General features: G+C 39.7%; 1 protein-coding gene across 7 annotated transcripts in view; it reads left to right on the top strand.

The window, feature by feature from the left end:
• Positions 1-13,954, top strand: part of LOC130911222 (PR domain zinc finger protein 10-like) — a 40,381-nt gene extending 26,427 nt beyond the window's left edge. For all 7 annotated transcript variants that reach the window (XM_057829045.1, XM_057829046.1, XM_057829048.1 and 4 more), the window contains exons 16-24: positions 179-358; positions 425-535; positions 620-820; positions 4,658-4,801; positions 4,881-5,051; positions 5,130-5,267; positions 7,217-7,409; positions 7,550-7,647; positions 13,348-13,954. In XM_057829045.1, coding sequence (XP_057685028.1) covers positions 179-358; positions 425-535; positions 620-820; positions 4,658-4,801; positions 4,881-5,051; positions 5,130-5,267; positions 7,217-7,409; positions 7,550-7,647; positions 13,348-13,530 — 1,419 coding nt within the window. In that variant the 3' untranslated portion in view covers positions 13,531-13,954. The remainder of the gene's footprint in view (positions 1-178; positions 359-424; positions 536-619; positions 821-4,657; positions 4,802-4,880; positions 5,052-5,129; positions 5,268-7,216; positions 7,410-7,549; positions 7,648-13,347) is intronic.
• The last annotated feature ends 9,307 nt before the right edge of the window (positions 13,955-23,261 follow it).

The following is a 23,261-nucleotide window of genomic DNA, read 5'->3' as shown; positions in this document are numbered from 1 at the left end:
CACTGTATGTGTATTTTTTGTGTTACGGTTTACCTCAACTAAATTGTAATAAACTACTTGAAACATTTTTGCAGCCTATGAGCTATCTGCAAAACTACAGTCAATTCAATTAGCATCACCACCATGTTTGCTCAATGTCATGGCAGATCACTACATGACACGTTGTACGCTTTTCCAGAGAAAAGACAAACTGCGGGAGCACATGCAGCGTATGCACAATCCAGAGCGAGAAGCCAAGAAGGCCGAGAGGAGCCACCGTGCTAAGAGTTGCAAAATGAAGCCCCCCACCACTGACTTTGAGAGCTTTATGTTCAAATGCAGGCTGTGCATGATGGGATTCCGAAGGAGAGGAATGCTGGTGAGCCCAGAACTATCAATTACATTTGAGATTAATTAAAAGAGCTAATAATATTTGTGTTTGTAGGTCAATCATTTATCAAAGCGTCACCCCGAAATGCGCATTAATGATGTGCCTGAGTTGACGCTGCCCATCATCAAGCCCAATAGGGATTACTACTGCCAGTATTGTGACAAGGTGTCTAGACTATCACTCTTATAGCATAGCATTTTTAAAGCTGCCATATCAATAAAGTTAGTATTCAAATCACCATTTTCTTAGGTGTATAAGAGTGCCAGTAAGAGGAAGACGCATATACTGAAGAACCACCCAGGGGCGGAGTTGCCACCCAGCATTCGAAAGCTGCCTCCGGCCGCTCCGGGCGGGCCCGACCCGATGCTAACCACGCACACGCAGCTTGCAGGCACCATCGCCTTCGCGCCTGTATGTTGCCCACATTGTGCCAAGCAGTATAGCAGCAAGGTGAGCGTGAGGCTGGGCTAAAACATCCAATGCACAGTTTAATCATTGATAGAAAAGGTGACTATTTTCGGTCATTTTAAAAAAAAAAAAAAAGAGTAAATTGACCCTATTAAAGACCCGGTGTCCACATATGTGGTCATTACATTTTGTGTCATGTAGGCCACACTTATATACCAAATGTTATGATATATAATAAAATGTAACATTTTTATTAGATTTTTTTTCTCCTCATTGTAACCTCCTAAATAAAAAAGATGAATATTTATTCTTTATAAATTATTTTACATATATTTTTTTCTGAATAAAACATAATAAATGAATAAACTGTGAAACAACACAATTTTATTTACTTTACAATAAATATTATTTACATATTTTTTATGAATTAATATATTACAACGGATTTAAAGGCCAAATGTGAAGTAAGGTTGGCCAACCATGTTTTTCAATAATATCAATGGCTAAACAATTATAAGCATATTTTCGTTATTTTTTTTAACACAACCCTTCCAGATTCTTTGTATAACCCATAGCAACGCCCTTGACAACGAAAATGCTTTTTCTTCGGCAATCTTTGGAAATCTTCGGAATTGATGTCACACCGAGAACTGCGAGGGAAGTCCGCCATACACACAGTATTGTTGCATTGCTTCTCGGTAAGATGCCACGGCAGTGTGTGGCGATGTATTGTTCTCAATCTAAAGAAAAGTTGTATGAGTGGCTGAATGATAGCAGGGCACGTAAATGGACATCTTTTGTTCGCACTAAGCGAATGAATTTCACGCCATCATTGAGTCGTGTTCTCTGCTACAAGGACTTCGAAGATGCCTGCTTCCTTAACCGGTCTGCTTATGATCAAGGATTTGCAAAAAAGTAAGTGTGATTTTTGGATAGATGACTGATGACTTTGTCAAAGCAGAGCTGCCAACTTTTGTGGAACAGTGCTTAATTTGTAAATCATAAGGTGCCGGAACGCAAAGTACATATGACAGCGCAGGTATGACGGCATGTGGACAGGTCCCGGAACATATTGTAATAGTCCGAATAGGGAAATAGAAAGGAGAGGAGTGACTTTACTGTGGCAACAGTTAAATAACAAAAAACAAAAATAACAGACTGCTGCAACATGCGACCGCCAACTTCGCTCTCACGCCGCACTCTTCTCCTCACTTCCCGCTACATGACCACTCTGCAGTCCGATGGCCCCATTACGTGCCCGCACCAATACGGACATTACATTATGCAGAAAATGGTGCTGAAAACAAAACGCAAATGCCCACTTGCCATGCTGTGGGACTTTCCCTTTTTTCTTTCTTTTCTATGTGCCTTTCTGACTCGTTTTGAACCATCTTCCTTCTTTTTGAAAAAGACAGTAAATGCAACAGTCTTTTTGGCATGTTGAAATACCGTTTGATCCTAGCCGCTCGTTCCCAAGATGCCGCAAATTTCAAGTTTTTTTTTTTTTTAAATGTCAGGAGTGTGATTTGTTGGTCCAGCTTTTTAGTGCAACATTATTATTTTTTTTATACTGTAATGTCATAACTAAGTGTAATATTCTGATATAATGTTTTTCGAGGTACCCTGAAGTGCACGCAACGTTACTCTTGTTTTGGTCACGTGACACGGGAGTGTGATAGAGAGAGGCACAGGCTCTATATTTCGCTCAGCACAGCCTGCCGAGAGCCCCAAGCTGTGTTCGTACTGTTAGCTCCATGTGTTAATAAAGAAACAAAGTTGTCAGCACGTCGTGTGTTCGATACCTTTGTCAACAAAAAGCTCATAACAAGACGCTATGCACGATCCGTTTAAGAGACGCTGGGACTGGAGAGCTGTGAGTAGTAGGAGGCGAGGGGGAGATGAGCAGTCGAATGTGGCGGCAGTCCGCTATTATTTTGTTTTCTTATTGTTGCCACAATAAAGTGGAGAAAGCCATCAACGACTCATCTCCTTCTTTCCCCCCCAACGTTTTTATATTATTATTTTATGTGCATGAGAGCTGCCGGATCTGCCAAAATGAACATGAAGCCTGATTATTATCTTTTTTAAACAATGTCATCAGATAGACAAAAACATAAAATTATGTGCAAATGCCTGCATCTTCAAATCATGAAAATAATAACAGCCTATACAGTATCTTACCAATCTTGTAATCTCGATGGGTCTTGTCGCCATTCCATGTCAGGTAGTCTAGGCACATTGTTTGCATATCGATTAGCGCCTGGCTAATACATGTTAGATCCAACATAAAATTCCAACCGCCTCTTCTTCCTCCAACTCTTCAAAAACTTGGATCTCCTCCCGTGCGCTCGATCTATCGCTTATATCGCTGTTTGAATCATTGTTTGAAGGGCTTTGTATGGCAGCCGTATGGAGCGCTACCATCGCTGTTCTCTGTGTAATGTATCACTTCCGGGTAGGGTTGTTCCGATCATGTTTTTTTGCTCCCGATCCGATCCCGATCGTTTTAGTTTGAGTATCTGCCGATCCCGATATTTCCCGATCCGATTGCTTGTTTTTTTTTTTTTTGCTCCCGATTCAATTCCATTCATTCCCGATAATTTTTCCCGATCATATACATTTTGGCAATGCATTAAGAAAAAATGAATAAAACTCGGACGAATATATACATTCAACATACAGTACATAAGTACTGCATTTGTTTATTATGACAATAAATCCTCAAGATGGCATTTACATTATTAACATTCTTTCTGTGAGAGGGATCCACGGATAGAAAGACTTGTAATTCTTAAAGGATAAATGTGACTTTGTATAGTGTGACTAAATATTGTCATCTAGTGTATTTGTTGAGCTTTCAGTAAATGAAACTGTAGCCAGCCATCTGTTCTGCCCAAGTGCATAATGGGAAGTGCACCCATGACTGTGCGTAGTGGTACCAATTGATATATCTTCTCTGCGTTGGGAAATAACATAGGGTGTTATGAAAAAGATCAATTACTACCTTTCTTCCCCACATTGCTTCCCATTATGTTTTTAATCGTAGGGAGAGGGATTGTAAGGCTTTAGCCAATTAAAAAAGGCTCCAAAGGCTGCCAAAATTCACTCTACTCATTATACGCTGCCTTTTAGCTCTATATATAGGTAAAACGGCGCCATTACATATTGAACGCGACAATACGTGAGTGGGCCGTACAGCGCATGCATTAGTTGCATAAAATACTTTAACGTGATAAATTGGAAAAAAATTAATTACCGCCGTTAACGGGATAAATTTGATAACCCTACCTTAAGCCTAAACTAAAGACTCTGGATGAGTGTAATATATTATGTCTGTAACATTAAATACAATTAGAAAACGATTTATTTAAAATATATATATATACTTTAAATAAAGGCATGTCCGATATTTTTTTGCCGATTCCGATACTTTGAAAATGATGTGATCGGATCGGGATGCCGATCGATCGGGACATCTCTACTTCCGTTCGTCCCCTTTCAGGCTCGAACTTCGGAAACGCGATTATTTTGTCAAATATACAACATATAAATTATTTTTTCATGCTTTATTTGTTGGACAATGTTTAATTACTTTAATTGTGACCCTATTTGGCATGTTATGAAATTACTTCACATTTGGTCTTTAATAGCATTAAAATAAATACACATAATTACACAAAGATTTTTTTCTTTCAAAAGTATAATAGAGATAATTGTTTTGTTTTTTTTAAACAAAAATTCTTGAAGAAACATTGAGTCTGTGATTACAACAAAGATCAAAATTAAAGAATTAAAAAGAAAAAAAAAAAAAAAAAGCAAATAGGTGAATCTACAAGTTAAATCCCTTATATATTATACACGTGTGTTTGTCCGCCTCAGACTAAAATGGTGCAGCACATCCGGAAGAAGCATCCGGAGTTCGCTCAACTAATCAACACCATCCAAGCTCCCCTGCCAGCGACGGTCATCAGCAGCACACCTGCTGTCATCAGCACGGACGGCGCCACCGCCGAAGCCGTCGTGGTAAGTCACAAAATCTTAAAACTTGCACAAATTAACATCGCAACTTTAACCACAATTTTTCTTCTTTTTTTTACCATAGACCACCGACTTACTAACACAGGCCATGACGGAGCTCTCTCAGACACTGACGACTGACTACAGAACTTCACAAGGAGACTATCAACGGATACAGTACATCCCTGTGTCCCAGGCTGGAGGCAGCTTGTCTCAGCCGCAGCACATTCAGCTGCAGGTGGTCCAGGTGGCTCCGGTAACTAAAAAAAAACAAAAAAAGATATTTGCAAGAAGGTCAAAGAACCTCAGAGTCACCATGTTTGATGCTCTCCAGGCTCCCTCGCCGCACTCCCAGCAGCAAACTGTGGATGTCAACCAACTGCACGACCCGCACGGCTACAGCCAGCACTCCATCCAGGTGCAACACATTCAGGTCACGGAACCTTCGGCTTCCGGACAAGATGCCACACAGGTGGGAGCCCCTTGCAGTAGACATATTATGTTGTGGTTCATGTTACAGCACAGGTGGCGAACTCAAGGCCCAGGGGCCAGAACCGACCTTCCATATCATTTGCTTTGGCCCGCAAAAGTCAGTCATGTGCATCCACTTTGTTTTTAGCTAAAAATATATGTACAAGTATATGAAATTTTTGAGGTTCTGAATGAAAGCTTGAAAACTATAGAAATAAGAGATACTAGTATTTAGTCCCCTCTTCCCATTTAAAAAAAACATTTTTAAAAATACAGTGATCCTTGTTTTTCGTGGTTAATGGGGACCAGATCCCACCGCGATAAGTGAAAAACCGCAAAGTACCCCCCACCCCAATTATTTAAGATATGGCCCTAATATTTCAATAGAGATGTACCCTTTTTTGTGTGTGTTGAATGTATTTTAGATTTAGCATTGGAAAGAGATAGTGGTATGAAAAAGTATCTGAACCTTTTGGAATTTCTCACATTTCTGCATAAAATCACCATCAAATGTGATCTGATCTTCAAAATCACACAGATGAAAAAACTGTCTGCTTTAACTAAAATCACCCAAACATTTAGAGGTTTATACAGTCCCTGACAAAAGTCTTGTCGCTTATCCATTTTGTAGAAACAATTCCTGATAACCTGACTTTTAATTATTCAATTGGTTTCAAAATGGCTCATACGAAAGCTAAGACCCTCCCAAATGATGTTGAGTTTACAAAAATAAATTTGTTTCACTGAAAAAATATTGATCATTTAATGAAAACATAAATGTCAAATTTTATCAAGACAAAAGTTTTGTCGCCTACAGAAAATAGTGTGAAAATTGAAAAAAAAATACTTCAAATACAAAAATATGTTACATAAGCCAATTAAGTAGTGGTGCTGTGAGATCCAAATTTAATATTTTGTATGACTTCCATTGGCTTCGGCAAGGATTCATACAATTTATTGATGAATTCATCAGGAACATCAAAGAAAGCAGTCTTGCATTCCTCTCAGAGTTCATCAACATTCTTTGGTTTCGTCTTCCACGCTTCCTCTTTCATCCTACCCCAGACATGCTCAATGATGTTCATGTCTGGTGACTGGGCTGGCCAGTCCTGGAGGATCTTGATCTTCTTTGCCTTGAGGAACTTTGAGGTAGAGATTGAAATATGCGATGGAGCACCATCCTGCTGCAGAATTTGTCCCTTTTTATGGTTGGGAATGTAAGAGGCAGCTAAGATTTGTTGATATTTCAGGCAAATCATGGTGGAAAATAAGTGTTTGGAAATTCTTTAAAAATCAAACAATGTGATTTTCTTTTTTTTTCCCCCCACATCGTCTCTCATGGTTGAGGTTTACCCATGATGACAATTACAGGCCTGTATTATTTTCAAGTGGGAGAACTTGCACCATTAGTGCTTGACGAAATACTTATTTGCCCCACTGTATATATACATTTTTAATACTGTATTTTCTGGACTATAAATCACTTTTTTAAAAATAGTTTGGCTGTGCGTGTGACTCAGAGCCGACTCATGTTTTGTTCTTAACTCTGATAGTTTTTTTTTTTTTTTTTTTTTTTTTTTTTTTTAAGCTTGTTAAGCTTCCATAAACAGTGCAGTCAATTTTCTTGCTTGTTTTTTTTTTTCAATTCTGCACTGATTGAAATAAAATTGAGCAGTCAGTGAATTTTCTGGTTCGTTCTTTCAATATCGGCTCAGATCTCTGTGTATATGTATGTATATATACGTATATATACATAATATAAAATCACATTTTTTTCAGGAAAAAATACTTTTACCATTTACTTGTAAAGTAAATTTTAAAGCAAGTATTTGAGTATTTTTTTTCTTGGATACTAGTGGTTAAGTAAAAAACAAATAAAAAAGCAAAAGTGAGTACGTCACCTACCACTACTTGTTTCTAAATCAGCATCTCTGACTACTACATTCCCAGGTCACGGGTCAACCTTTGAGCCCTAACTCACAACAGACCAATCAGGAGCTGAGCCCTACCCAGTTGGCCCCTGTGACGCTGGCTCCGAACCAAAATCTCCAGAGTGGCGGGACTGCTGGACAGCAACAACAGCAACAGCAGGGGGCGGTGCAGCACGCCTACTTACCCGGCAATTGGAACTACCGAGGTTACCGTAAGTTCAGCACACTCACAACTTCCAGTCACGTGACATGATTATTCACTCCCGCAATTCTCCAAATAAGAGTACTTGTAAATATACTACTGAAGTACTTTGACTTTCACCACTTAGCATCTGTACTTCTAATCAATTAGCGTCCGAGATCCAAATGATGACACTACCCCAGGCTCAGTACGTCATCGCCGAGGCCACCACGCCCGTGACCGGAGCTGACAGCAACCAGGTGAAAACGGTGAGTCGACGTCACACACTAGGGTTGCGTTTCAATCGCGGTTTAAATGAGCCCTCGCTCACTTGCCCTAGCCACCGCCCCCCGGGGGAATCCCCGCCGCCATCTTGAGGGCCGTTCCAATTCCCAAAACAGCGAAGTGAACTTGGTGAGATGGACCCTCAGAGGGCTCAGTGATCGAGTGAAAAAGGATGGTCACTCTGGAGCTCCCTGTATCCCACAATGCATTGCACGGAAAATATGTCCATGCGGTGGTGATAATGAAGCTCAAATTCCGTTGGCTTCTGTCTATTTACCACCAGAGAAGAAGAAAATGAATGGAGGAGCCAGCACGGTGTTTGAATGTGATACCAAACTGCCTTTGGAATTGTAAAATTTATCATTGTTATTAATAAATAAAAATAAATTTAAAAAAAGACTGTGGTATTTATGGCAGGATGTATGGAATCACAGGAGTGCCAAAACAAAACAAAAATAATTAAATGAATAAGAATAAAGAGAGAGAAATAAATAAATAAAGAGTAAAGTTACTTTTTTATAGACGTTTGTCAGTAAAGAAAAGGAAAAAACTGACAATTTTTATCATTGATGTTTCTATTTCGCTTGCCTTTTCTATTTTGCTTTTAACAAAAGGAATGTTCTGTCTATCAAATGGCGCTGGGAGGGGCTGAAACTAAACTTCAAATAGGTTTACAGATTATAAGGTATAGACAAATAACTAAATAAATAATGAAATGGCCAAATAAAATTTGATACAAAACTAATAATTCTGATAATTCCTAAGTACCAATATATTGCGATCAAGCACGGAATACTTCTCTGGCTTATTGTCATGAGTCGCAGTATATTTTGTGCGATGTGGAATCATGGTGCCACCAGGGGGTGGCGAGCCCTGGCCACGGCTCCCCCCAATGAATTTGTCGGGTACCCCACTGGTCACCCCACTCGCCAGTATAATGTAGATTGTAGTAGCTGCGGAACTCAAAATTTTGACTGGACTATTATGGACTATGTACATTAATTTAACACAATATAGTAGTATATACAATATAACACCATCAACAAAAGTATATCAGAAAGTGTGTCTTGAAGTCTGTTTAATACTACAACATAGTAAAAACCTGAAATGATGGCTTTTATTTTTTGGTGTGCCACCCCAAGGTTTTAAGTGGCCCCATTTGGCCACCCATATGAAGAATTTCTGGAGGCACCACTGATTTAAAATAGGCAGTATAGCGCTACTCCCACACCTTGTGGTTGTTCCATGATTTTCTTGCCTGTGAGTGAATGAGGGCAGGTGTGTTTCATTTACGTCTTTTGCTTCCCCTCCGCCCACTTTCCCTCCACCCTCCAAGTGGCCTCAGTGTGACGTCATCGCAAGTGCTTAGGGCAAGTGAGCGAGGGCAACTCAAACCGCGATTGGAACGCAGCCAAGCTAAAAATGAACTAATTCACTGCCATTGACGGTGATAGACATTCAATTTGTTTAAACTGGGAGGGCTTTACTATGAGCATCTCTACAACGACATGAACATTTTGACAAAACAAAAAGGTAAATGGAGGGTACAATTATTTGTGATGTTTATACTTATTTAATAAACATTAATAATAGAATAAACATTCTCATTAATATAAATTGGTCTGGTTCAGTGTCATTGAAAATGATAGACGTCCAATGGCATACCGCAAGCAACACGTCACTTCCGCTCATTAATATTCATGACATTAGCTACTGTTGCTAAGTAGGGACAAGCCACCGTTTGTCCCTAATAGGAAATGAATGGAAATCGTGTACGAAGGAGATGTTTATAGAGCTAAACCTACCAATTCTCTCCGAAAATGATGTGCCTGGTGCCAAATTGACTGGCAAAGATGTGGAAGAACATAAAAATGTTCAGTTAAAGAGATGGCTTTAGTGTCAAAGGCTGAAAAAGACAAAAAAAAACGAGCCGGCCTAAGCATAGCTTTAGCTTTTTTATCGACGCGACTGACAATGACATTCTCCTGTTTCAACAAACTACCCTTTACCATCAGCCCTGTCATTCTTCTATATCCTCTGGTTGTCCTACGTCTCTTACCGTTCTTGGGGGTAATTTAGTTAGCTTTGTGTAGCGATCGCAAATGCTACTCAGTGACAGCCAACAAACACTTTTAACTTTTTCATTGATAACACATTTTAATCCTATAATTTATTTACACTTCCCCCTTACTAAAGTTTTTTTTTTTATATATATATATATATATAAAACAGAAACGGTAACAGTGGCAGTCAGATACCATTGTAATTCTTTTCAGGTCATTCATTGTCAGACAGAAGCAGTATGGCACAACGTTACGCTAAAAAAATAAGTTAAAAATATAAAAATGGCTTACCTCTTTGTCCTCTGAAAGACCATGCCAACCCAACATAATGTTTACTGCATATGAAACGTGAATGGATTCGCCGAGTTGGTGTTAAAGTCCGCGCAAGTTGATTCGGTCTTCACATTTTTTCCTCCCGAGTTTTTGGTTTCCGGAAACGTATGAAGAAAACATCCTTCATTTGTCGTAATGTCTAGAGTCGTTTCTACAAATTCCAAAAAAGCAATGCGTGATCGGCATGTTCGTGATCGGCGGGTCTATAATGTCCCACTTCGGCTTTAGTTCCGCTTTACGATGCGACGTCACGGTCTAAAAATAGCCTGCGTGCGGTACGCCATTATGTGGCTCTGTTCATCCTTCTGCTGTGAATATAAACTAGTTTATCACTAGTAGACGTCCAATCTATTTGGACTGGAAGAATTGACAGCCCTCCGAGTTCAAACGGATTGGACATCTATCGCTGTCATTGGTAAGTTACGGTAATTTGATCAATATTGAGTCATTTTGACATTGAGGGGAAAAAAATATAGTCATCAAATTTAGGACATATCACCCAGTAGTACTTGAAATTACAACTCCTACGCTGCCATTGACGGTAGGGGTGTGACAAACTATCGAAATGGTGATATATCGGGATACTTTGTATCCCAAAAGGTTATCGATACGCTCCTGTCAAGAATCGAGATATCGTTTTAAAAAGGTGTCAATTAAGAAAATATATTTTTTAAAAAAGGCTGCCATTGACGGTGCTCGACGCCCAATCCATTTAGACTGGGAACGTTCGTTCATTCAAAATCACAGCATTCACAGTCATTCGGTCCGATTTTCGGGGCATTTACAGGTCACTTGCTTTTCATTTTAGGGCATTTACAGGTCATTTCCTGTTGAGTTTGAGTCACTGCCTATTCATTTGGGTGATTCCCATGTCACTTCCTGTTCTGTAACGCAAAATATAACAGCAAGTGACCCATAAAATCATCAGGAAGTAACTGAAAATCAACAGGTAAATGACCCAGGCAACAAGCAACATGGGGCCCTTCACATGTGTGCAAGTAAGGGGGATAGTTGGACTTGGAGCTAGGCATGTGCCGGTTACCGGTTTCACGGTTTACCGTGGTGTGGAAACGCCGTGGTTTCAAAACCACTAAAATTTTCCGTCAGACCGTTGTACGGTATTTGCCATTTTTCGTGTGTCAAAAATGCAGCCAGAAGTGGCGTGGCGCGGCAGCGCTCACCCTCTCCCGTTTGTTTCTGTGTTTGAAAGTGATGCTATCGGCTAGACAGCCAGCGAACCCAAAAACAAATACTCCAAACATAAGGCGTTCTTTTCTTCAATTTATTGAGCTCTCAAATCGTGGTAAGTGTAATATACAAAATGAATACATTTTAAACGTTGTACAATTGTATTTTTCCATGTGTGAGTAGCTTCAACAGATTAGCACCATGGAAAAGTTCGCCAAGAACAAAACACATTTTCCTTTCAAATTCGATATACACACTAACTAAAAGCTTACAAAGATGAATGTTAGCCTAGGCTTAGCTGGGAGAGCAACTTTGTCGAGTGTTACAGCCACAGAGTGAGAAAACAAGCTTGATTGGCATGAATGAAGGGGAAAAGGGATAGCATCAAAGATCGTTAATTGCGAAAGATGATCTTGCCCTAAGCACAAGTCCTTATTCGATAGCTCAAGGAGAGGTCTAACTCCCAATGTTTTTTTTTTTTTTTTTTAGATGAAACCTTTCCACAACATTTACATTTTAACTAACTTTTACATTTTTAACTAACTTATACTAACTTGTACATTTTTAACTAACTCATGAATTCCTTGTTCTTTTTAAGACAAAGGCATGACATCATGTAGACTAGATTTGACACAGTGCCTGAAATTGGCAAAACTTCACTTTAGCTTTTCCACCCTCAAAAAAAAGTGATGCAGTATAAGTTTTAAAAATTTTTATTCATAAGTGTTTTTACTTTTTTATAGAAATTACTTTGTTCTTGCTCTAATCTTGAGCAACTTGAGCTGTGGTTGTGGGTATAGTCTATAAGTTATATTTTAATTTTATTTAAAATATTAGTTGTTTTTTTTCATTGATAATTTATTTTAACAATATATTCATGTTCCAATTTGCAACTATGTTCTGGAAAAAAAAAATCCTGTTCAATGGAAAAAAGTTTTTTTTTTTTTTTAACCCATACATCTCAAAATAACACATTTTGTAGCTATAATTGCAATACCGTGATACCGTGAAACCGCGGTATTTTTGCTCACGGTTATAGTACCGTCAAAATCTCATACCGGCACATGCCTACTTGGAGCAATAGCATATTTAATAAAAGTATAATAACGCCTCGGTCTCATAGAGCGCTTTTTAGGACACTCAAAGTACCCGGCTTCTACTACATTAGGACACAAAACTACAGTAACATAGTACACTCACCGCTGTCTTGCTTCCTTTTCTCCTCTTCTGCTTTTTTTTCTTTCTTTTGTCGCTTCCAGAAGGATAACTTCTCTTCATTTTGGATATACACCAATTAAAAAAAAAAAAAACGCCAAATCGCCACTCACTCTCACTCTGAGGCACGTGAGGGAAGGGGGGGGTGTAGAGCGAGTGAAGGGGCCCCCTCAGGGAACTCAGACAAAGGCTTTCATTGGCAGCAGTAAAGTTGTGTGTGTTAAATCTGTTGGCCCTCTGGGGGCCCCTGCTGGCTGGGGGCCTTAGGCAATTGCCTGGTTTGCCCAATGGAACGGGACACCTCTTCACCCGTGGCGGCGCCAACCGTGCCCGTGCTTCCGGCTTCCGGGGCCTGAAGCGGGGAGACCCTTGCTCTCTCCCCGCGCCAAAAATACACGCGATCGCGATTGATGAGCTTGAATTGGCTGCAGTTACGACCTTGGGAACGCTCACTCTGGAACAAAACACGCTTTCACCAACATTGTAACAGCCGATGCCCACCAAAAATGACGTATTGTCCGGGTTATAAAATCGCACTAGCACCCCTCCCCGCACAGGGACAGGTCTGTGAAAGTGGCCAATCCGCTTCATTCTCGGGACATCTCTACATTCGTGAAAGCAATGACACGAGTAAATCCCGCGTCACCTTACACTGGAATTTCCCTGGATGTTTGTGTGAAAAGGGCGTGAGAATCGGAAAAATATGTGAATTTGCCCAATAGGGAATTTTGAAAACTGAACAAAATAGAAATACTTCAGAACTCTTGATCAATATTTCTCCATTTAGTCTCCTTGAATCTACTTGCGGTATCAATGGCTGTTTTGATTGTTATGCAGTCAAAATAATGATTTTAATTCATGTATTTTTCTTCTTGGCTCCTCCAGAGGCACTACGTCATCTCCGAAGGTCAAACGGAGCTGGACCCCAACAAGCCTTCGGGTCCCGCCGGCTCTAATCCCGGTGAACATTTAGAACCGCCGGCGAGCCAGCAAGCCACCACGCAGTACATCATCACCACCACCACCAACGGCAGCGGCACCAGCGAGGTCCACATCACAAAACCCTAAATTTCCGATTCTAATTGACGACCTCGTTAATAGCAATGAAAAATGAACTGAGAATGAACTGAGACTAAAAAGACACTCAAGTCATCAAAGGATGAAATGAAAACCAGCACAGTTTTATGTGTTTGTAAAGTGTTATTTTGTTGTTGTTGTTGTATCACACGCTGCTAGAAAACTCAATGAATGACAAGTCTCAAGTTATTTGTGGCTTTCCGAGCTTCCATCTCCTGCTATATTGGGAAGTAAGATTATTTTAATCTATTTAAACTAGCTACAAAAAAAATCTTTATTTGTGAAGTAAATCTGTGACTGAATATGTAAATATTACAGTTTACTGGCACGGTTGTTGTTTATAATTACAGAATGTTGTTTACAGTGTCCTCCACCATATCGAATGGAAGATTGATGTATTTTATTTAAAAAAATATATATATAAGCTTGAATTGTTTTAACACGGATTTCCAAGTTTCTTCATTTTAATTTAGTGAAAGGCTTAAAAGTTTCAAATTTCAACTCGACACAAGTTCAAAATCCACCTATTAAAAAATCATAGCAATCGAACTAACTCATTCACCTATTGTATAATGTAATGCATAAAGCATGCTAGTTATAAACAATAGCAAATCAAATGGTATTTGAAACAAAAAATGCAACAAAAAAAGTAGAGCAACAGCGCATACAATAAATATATACTATAGTAGCAATCATACAGAGTAGACTTCCGCCTGAGCTGCCAAATTCAAAGCACTGCTGTAGTTGGTTAAGCGGGCACTCCCTTTAAAGTGATTACGACACGAGAAAAAAAGTCTCAAATAGGATTATTATGTGAATTACAATCATATTTTGGGAAAATTCGACTATACAAAAATTTAGCAAAGCGCAGATGATGAGAAATTAGTCTTTTAATCTGCTGGTTAGCCACGCCTACCATTATAGGGCTCTAGCGTCCCCAACAGGTGGATGACGTCGGCGGAGTCACAATTTCATCTGATTTAGTATGCACCCCTTTGAGGGGGAATTATTCACAACGAGGAAAACACGACGAAGAGAGCCGCAAAATGTCATTGTTTCAGTCTCTCTACTCCAATATTTTTTACAAGATATTCTTTTTATCCAAGTATTTTTCCCCAATAGCTAAATAAATGGCATGGTCATGACAAATAACAGTCTTGTGCAAAATGGAATATGAAATAATATAAATGCATTCATTCAAGACGGCATGGCAAAATTACTCCATAATGGTCAAAACTGTCGACTTCACCTTTACTGTTACACCTCCCGAACGATATTTTATGCCACCTAAATTGGGTTTATGTCATTTCCCCGGCTTCGGAGAATGTAAACAAACCAAGAGGCGTGACAGCTAGCCGACATGCTAACCTGAACCGAGTGATGTTTCAAAGCCTTCGAAGCGGAGAATCACACATACAGTGCCTTGCAAAAGTATTCGGCCCCCTTGAACCTTGCAACCTTTCGCCACATTTCAGGCTTCAAACATAAAGATATAAAATTTTAATTTTTTGTCAAGAATCAACAACAAGTGGGACACAATCGTGAAGTGGAACAAAATTTATTGGATAATTTAAACTTTTTTAACAAAAAACTGAAAAGTGGGGCGTGCAATATTACTCGGCCCCCTTGCGTTAATACTTAGTAGCGCCACCTTTTGCTCCAATTACAGCTGCAAGTCGCTTGGGGTATGTTTCTATCAGTTTTGCACATCGAGAGACTGACATTCTTGCCCATTCTTCCTTGCAAAACAGCTCGAGCTCAGTGAGGTTGGATGGAGAGTGTTTGTGAACAGCAGTCTTCAGCTCTTTCCACAGATTCTCGATTGGATTCAGGTCTGGACTTTGACTTGGCCATTCTAACACCTGGATACGTTTATTTTTGAACCATTCCATTGTAGATTTGGCTTTATGTTTTGGATCATTGTCCTGTTGGAAGATAAATCTCCGTCCCAGTCTCAGGTCTTGTGCAGATACCAACAGGTTTTCTTCCAGAATGTTCCTGTATTTGGCTGCATCCATCTTCCCGTCAATTTTAACCATCTTCCCTGTCCCTGCTGGAGAAAAGCAGGCCCAAACCATGATGCTGCCACCACCATGTTTGACAGTGGGGATGGTGTGTTCAGGGTGATGAGCTGTGTTGCTTTTACGCCAAACATATCGTTTTGCATTGTGGCCAAAAAGTTCAATTTTGGTTTCATCTGACCTGAGCACCTTCTTCCACATGTTTGGTGTGTCCCCCAGGTGGCTTGTGGCAAACTTTAAACGAGACTTTTTATGGATATCTTTGAGAAATGGCTTTCTTCTTGCCACTCTTCCATAAAGGCCAGATTTGTGCAGTGTACGACTGATTGTTGTCCTATGGACAGACTCTCCCACCTCAGCTGTAGATCTCTGCAGTTCATCCAGAGTGATCATGGGCCTCTTGGCTGCATCTCTGATCAGTTTTCTCCTTGTTTGAGAAGAAAGTTTGGAAGGACGGCCGGGTCTTGGTAGATTTGCAGTGGTCTGATGCTCCTTCCATTTCAATATGATGGCTTGCACAGTGCTCCTTGAGATGTTTAAAGCTTGGGAAATCTTTTTGTATCCAAATCCGGCTTTAAACTTCTCCACAACAGTATCTCGGACCTGCCTGGTGTGTTCCTTGGTTTTCATAATGCTCTCTGTACTTTAAACAGAACCCTGAGACTATCACAGAGCAGGTGCATTTATACGGAGACTTGATTACACACAGGTGGATTCTATTTATCATCATCGGTCATTTAGGACAACATTGGATCATTCAGAGATCCTCACTGAACTTCTGGAGTGAGTTTGCTGCACTGAAAGTAAAGGGGCCGAATAATATTGCACGCCCCACTTTTCAGTTTTTTATTTGTTAAAAAAGTTTAAATTATCCAATAAATGTTGTTCCACTTCACGATTGTGTCCCACTTGTTGTTGATTCTTGACAAAAAAAATTAAATTTCATATCTTTATGTTTGAAGCCTGAAATGTGGCGAAAGGTTGCAAGGTTCAAGGGGGCCGAATACTTTTGCAAGGCACTGTAACTAGTCCGGATCATTTCACATGACGACTGGGTTGTCGTTTGTCTTTGCCGATCGGCAAACCGCCCGGCAGAGAGCAATTTACAGCTAGTTCCAAGGTACTATGGACAGGGGAGCTCACCGGGGAAGCAGCTGGACAATGACCGCTCCCAATCAATGACATGCCAATCCATGATCAAACGTAAGTAGTCCTTTATTTAAAGAAAGTTTGTACTGTTTACTTTGTAATCGCTGTATTCGCCGTTATTTTTAACTCAAAGTTGCAATTTCTGATCGGTCGGAAAATTTGACAACACCAGGCACTTGAATGAAGAGGGGAATAAGCTGGGTATACTAGTAGTGCTCTCCCGGCGGGGGGGTGCGACAAGCCGCCGGTCGTCGGCCGAGGGGACAAGGAGCATGTTACAAAATGCAAGCCACCTACATATTAAAATGATCCCACTGTTTGACAAAATACAAAACACGATATTTACTCACTTCTTCGTAAATCCCATGGTCCCACAGTAGTAGGGCTTGTTTTGGCCAATATCCACCGGTGAATGGGAACCTTTTGAAACCCCAAAAAGGCGCACACGCCTCTTCCTCCTACAGCAAGATTTTTCTGCAGCCGTTTGGCTGGCGTGATGTGAAAAATAAACGTATTAATCCGCAAAATCAGCTGAACCCTTAGTCCTTCTCATACAACAGTACGGCTGTATAGTGAAGAGGACTCCGTATACGTCACAGCGCCCTCTTTCTCAACTCGAGATTGTTGCCAGAAGTCACTCATTTTCATGGCGCATGATTCTAACCAGTGTTGTCAGTAACGCGTTAGTTAGTAACTTAGTAACTAGTTACTTTTTTCAGTAACGAGTAACGCGTCCATTTTTCTACACCAGTAATCTGATTAAAGTTGGTTTCCTTAGTGTCTCTGCGTTACTATTTTTTCATTGTAACGTATGTAAAATGAAGATTATTGTAGTCATGTATGAAGAGCATTTTGAATAGAAAATGCTAATGTAAAAGGTTCCCAGTACGTGTTTCCATGACAACCTCTTAGCTATTTCCTGTTTTGGTCTTATGTCACTTGAAGGCGTGGGCCAGGCGGGTGGACATTGGAGCTGAGTGTTGAAACTTTGTGAGGGAATGTTGATCTGTGGATATCCATGAATGAAGGTATTTTTCCTTCATTCTGGAGAGTATCAGCAAAAGGTTGGACTTCCTACATGCGCGGCTGTTTCGTAGCTTTGCTGTAGCAACGACGGGCAGTCATCGCTCCAAGTTGGCAGGCTTTGTTTGCATCATATGCGTGTTGCACATTTATGCCGTGAGGTGATGTGTTCGTTTAGAGTCTGTGGGATGTGTTGTAAGTCCGATTGAGTGTAAAGTGCTTAGTTCCCGCCACGTTTTGTGGCCAAATTGACCACGTGTGTGTTGAGAGGAGTACTTCCGGGTTGTGGACGCGCATCCGCGCCCGCCACCACCTTTGCAATTTTGTGCAGTGAGTTTGCATTGTTTTACATTGGCACTGATATGCTGTTAACCAAAAGCCGAAATTCATAAGTTTTGACATTAGGCTTAATCTTAGAGTTAGCGGGTTTTAATTGGTCGGTGGAGTTGATTTCAACAAATTCCAAGCAGTTTGTCAGATATTTGTTAGTTTCAGGGCTCCAGAATGGCTAAGCTAGCGCGAAATTCTGATATTCCCCTTTAAATTCAATCATCGGAAAGTCAATTACATGTGATGACATTTTTCTGTTGTCATTCTTATGTTGAGGTGGCAAAATGAGAAAAATGGGTAAAAATTAACTGACAGATTACTTTTAAAGTAACTTAGTTACTTTGATAATGAAGTAATCAGTAAAGTAACTGGATTACTTTTTTGAGGCGTAATCAGTAATTAAATTACTTTTTCAAGTAATCTGTGACAACACTGATTCTAACTAAATAAATATAGCGATCGCTCCCACTCACATCCAAGCGGTCCATTTAATTCGGGAGCATAAAATACAAAAACTAAAAAATAAACATGCTTTTACGTGTCACAGGCACTTTAAAGGAGCCTTATGTAAGATTTGCATTTCAGTTATTTATTAGATAGCCCTAATATTTCAATAGAGATTTGCCCATTTTAAAAGACTATTTGCAACCACAAAAAGTTCTTGTTTTGATTCGGTGTTTACGACGCATGTCCCGCTCTCCTCCATCAGCCAATTACGGGATCAGTTTTTTGCCTTTGTCTGCTTTGCCACAGCTATGTTGGCCATGTAAACTAATGTTATATGATCATTGCTAACATTAATGTGCAGTTTGATTGAAATGCAGCATTGTTATGATAGTGCAGCATTATTCTTTTTGGCCTCCAGTCTTACATATTCATTCATTCATCTTATAAACCGCCTATCCTCACGAGGGTCGCGGAGGTGCTAGGGTTGCCATCCAGGGCTCATAGAGTGAAGCAACCATTCATGCATACTGTCACATCTATGGTCAATCAATTTAGTGTTCAATCAGCCTACCAGGCATGTTTTTGGAATGTGGGAGAAAACTGGAGAAAGCCTACGGAGGCATGGGGAAAACATGCGAACTCCACACAGGGAGGCCAGAGACTGGATTGAATCAACAGTAGTGCAGCAACGATTAATCGATTAACTTGAGTCATTCGATTAGAAAAAAAGCTTCAAATTGAATTTTGCTGCTCCGAGTATTCGTTTAATTAAAGTGGAGTTGTAATAGTTTGTTTTGAAAGTGTTTGCATTTATTTTTATTAATTTGCAATTGGGTACACTGCTCTCTAAAGGCAACAGTGAATATGACATATTTACCATGGCTGAATCCAGCTGCTCCTTGTTAAGAGCAACATAAGGTCAGCTTTTGTTTGAGCTAATACAGTATGTGTTTTAATGCATTAATAATTTAGTTTATAGGTACAATTAGCCATTTTTTGTGGGAATATGTGAATGAACGATTTGTTTAGAGCGTTGTAAAAAAAGACGTTAACATTTTATAGCATTTAAGCTAGCGGACTCTTGCTATGCAAGTTAGCAAATGGTTCCTTTGTCGTACTTAGAGCTCATTTATTTATTTATGTATTATATACCGTTTGAGGCTGAGATCAGGATTTTATTTTTTTATGTTCCTAATCCAGTTACTCGATTTTTCGAACTAACTAGTTTGTAGATTAATCGACTACTAAAATAATTGATACCTGCAGTCCTCATCAACAGTCTCAGAACTGTTAGGACGTGCTAATACGTCTGCCATCGTGCCACCCTGCTTTCATAATGCTCCTGAAAATATGTAACAAGTTATTGGGAAATTCCTTGACCAAAATTTGACCTCATGACCCTAAAATTTAATCACCTTATGTACATATTACAAACATATCCTGCAAGTTTGATGATCCTTTTATTCATTATTGGGTTATCCCAAAATTTGTTTTATGAACTCTGCAAACGTTGAACTAATGAAAATGTAATCACCGTCTCCGTTATAATCCAAACATATCCTGCATATGTAATAATCCCTTTGTTTTTGAGTTATCACCACATTCCTTTTATGAGCTCTATGACCTTTGACCTTACTACCCCAAAATGTAATCACGTCTTCTGTTTCATATTACAAGTACGATTAAAGGTGTTAGCTTGAATTCTAGCAGGGCCGTCCCTAGGCATTTTGAGGGAAAAAAACAGCCTGAAAAATTTTGTCACTCTACGCTTTCAGAATGGTTTTAACATACCAGGAACATTTAAATAGCTCACATATGAAAAAATGTTTTGCCATTTTCAACCGAGACTGGATTAGCCGCCTGCTATTTTGAGACACATACGAGGCAGTCTGCACTTAAAGGTATGAAAGCACATTCATTGCACAAACAAGGACAAATAATGACAAGTGATTGAAATCATGGGTTCAAAACAATACTCTAAATTATCACCAAACAACAAACTAATAAATCACCTCACTAGCAACTCATAAAATAACAAACACTAACTGAATGAATAACTAGCACAGAACATGAAGTTAAATGTTATTGTGCTGCAATGCATGCTGGGAGGCATGAAGTATTTAGTAAGACAACAGTGTTGACAGCAGGTGGCAGCAGAGGTTGTCTCTCCCAAAGGAAGTGAGAGATTACATTGAGCAATGATGGCCAAATTAAGCTTCTTGAAGTAGTGGTTCATGGTGGTTCATTTGCTCTATAGCGCTATCAAGTGGTCATGAAGCCCAAAAGGCAAACAGTGTTGAGAATTCTATGGCTATTTAAGAAAATGATATGAATGTGCTTGTGTTACTGTATGAACAACAAGCAACAAGTGCTGTCAGGATAATTTGCTATTCATTTAGATTTAGAAACAATGGCTTCTACAGTGTTTTGGCGAAGTCTAAAATATTTTAAAAATATATATGGCGGAAAACTCTCAGGTGACTTGAAGTTCCGCCCTGAGACCCCAAATTTGGCCACATTTCAAGATTGTCCTATATGCACGTGTGATACATCATTGTAAAGCTTAAAATATCAATTTTTGGGGGGAAGCAAATTTTTGAACAGGAGGGCATTTAAAAAAAAAAAAAAAATTTAAACAGCAAAACCCTAACTGGAGGCAAGAGCACGCGAGAGCAGAATTAAAGATGCCATGATTTTAACAAGATATTATCGGGTACTTACCTTGTTTCGATCCAAAAACTCCATGTAGTATGTATCACTGAGTGTCAAGACACAGATGTGAATGGTCACAGCTGGATTTTGGGGGGATTTTATGGGTGAAACATAGTAATATAACAAGGGTCGCGATGCAGAAATCGCAGACATCAAGGAGTGGTAGAGATGTTCTTTTCAATATATTCACCCTTTTAAATGTTTTTTAATTTTTCTTTGTTTGGATCTATTATTTATCATCTAACATATTGGGGAAAATGCAACAGTAACAAAAAACATACAATTAATCGATAGTTATACGGTAGATATCCGTGACTTTTTTTTTACAGATGCCATTTTTTTTCATTGTGACGTAATTTGTTTAAAAGTTTAAAATATGCGAGTGAATAATTTTGTAAAGACGTTTTTTTTTTTTTTTAAACGAAACATTAGACATCAATTAATGATTCTAAGCTAAAAATAACATTTTGATTAATAAATATAATTACTTACCTTCTTTTTATGGCTGAGTTGAAACAAAAACAGTTGCGCGATTTTGTAAACGGGGATGTCCAGGGTGAAAGGGACAAACTAAAAATAGTCCGGGGGCTTAATGCGCCATGAATCTGCTATGGCAGCATATAGACATACAGTGGGGCAAATAAGTTTTAGTCAACCACCAATTGTGCAAGTTCTCCTACTTGAAAACATTAGAGAGGCCTGTAATTGTCAACATGGGTAAATCTCAACCATGAGAGACAGAATGTGAAAAAAAAAAAAAAAAAAACAGCAAATCATGATGATTCATCATGAATCATTGATAAATCAATGATTTTTAAAGAATTTATTTCCAAATTAGAGTGGAAAATAAGTATTTGGTCACCTACAAACAAGCAAGATTTCTGGCTGTCAAAGAGGTCTAACTTCTTCTAACGAGGCTCCACTCGTTACCTGTGTTAATGGCACCTGCTTTAACTCATTATCGGTATAAAAGACACCTGTCCACAACCTCGGTCAGTCACACTCCAAACTCCACTATGGCCAAGACCAAAGAGCTGTCGAAGGACACCAGAGACAAAATTGTAGACCTGCACCAGGCTGGGAAGACTGAATCTGCAATAGGTAAAATGCTTGGTGTAAAGAAATCAACTGTGGGAGCAATTATTAGAAAATGGAAGACATACTGTACAAGACCACTGATAATCTCCCTTGATCTGGAGCTCCATGCAAGATCTCACCCCGTGGCGTCAAAATGATAACAAGAACGGTGAGCAAAAATTCCAGAACCACACGGGGGGACCTAGTGAATGACCTACAGAGAGCTGTGACCACAGCAACTAAGGCTACTATCAGTAACGCAAAGCGCCGCCAGGGACTCAAATCCTGCACTGCCAGACGTGTCCCCCTGCTGAAGCCAGTATACGTCCAGGCCCGTCTGCGGTTCTTTAGAGAGCATTTGGATGATCCAGAAGAGGACCGGGAGATTGTTTTATGTTCAGATGAAACCAAAATAAAAGTTTTTGGTAGAAACACAGGTTCTCATGTTTGGAGGAGAAAGAATACTGAATTGCATCCGAAGAACACCATACCCACTATGAAGCATGGGGGTGGAAACATGCTTTGGGGCCGTTTTTCTGCAAAGGGACCAGGACGACTGATTTGTGTAAAGGAAAGAATGAAAGGGGCCATGTATCGAGAGATTTTGAGTGAAAATCTCCTTCCATCAGCAAGGGCATTGAAGATGAGACGTGGCTGGGTCTTTCAGCATGACAATGATCCCCAACACACAGCCAGGGCAACAAAGGAGTGGCTTCGTAAGAAGCATTTCAAGGTCCTGGAGTGGCCTAGCCAGTCTCCAGATCTCAACCCCATAGAAAATCTGTGGAGAGAGTTGAAATTCCGTGTTGCCCAACGACAGCCCCAAAACATCACTGCTCTAGAGGAGATCTGCATGGAGGAATGGGCCAAAATACCAGCAACACTGTATGAAAAGCTTGTGAAGAGTTACAGAAAACGTTTGGCCTCCGTTATTGCCAGCAAAGGGTACATAACAAAGTATTG

Source organism: Corythoichthys intestinalis, unplaced genomic scaffold (assembly GCF_030265065.1).
Source record: "Corythoichthys intestinalis isolate RoL2023-P3 unplaced genomic scaffold, ASM3026506v1 HiC_scaffold_23, whole genome shotgun sequence".
Lineage (NCBI taxonomy): Eukaryota > Metazoa > Chordata > Actinopteri > Syngnathiformes > Syngnathidae > Corythoichthys > Corythoichthys intestinalis.
Note: the sequence above shows the minus strand (reverse complement) of the source record. Positions and strands in the feature narration are given on the sequence as shown.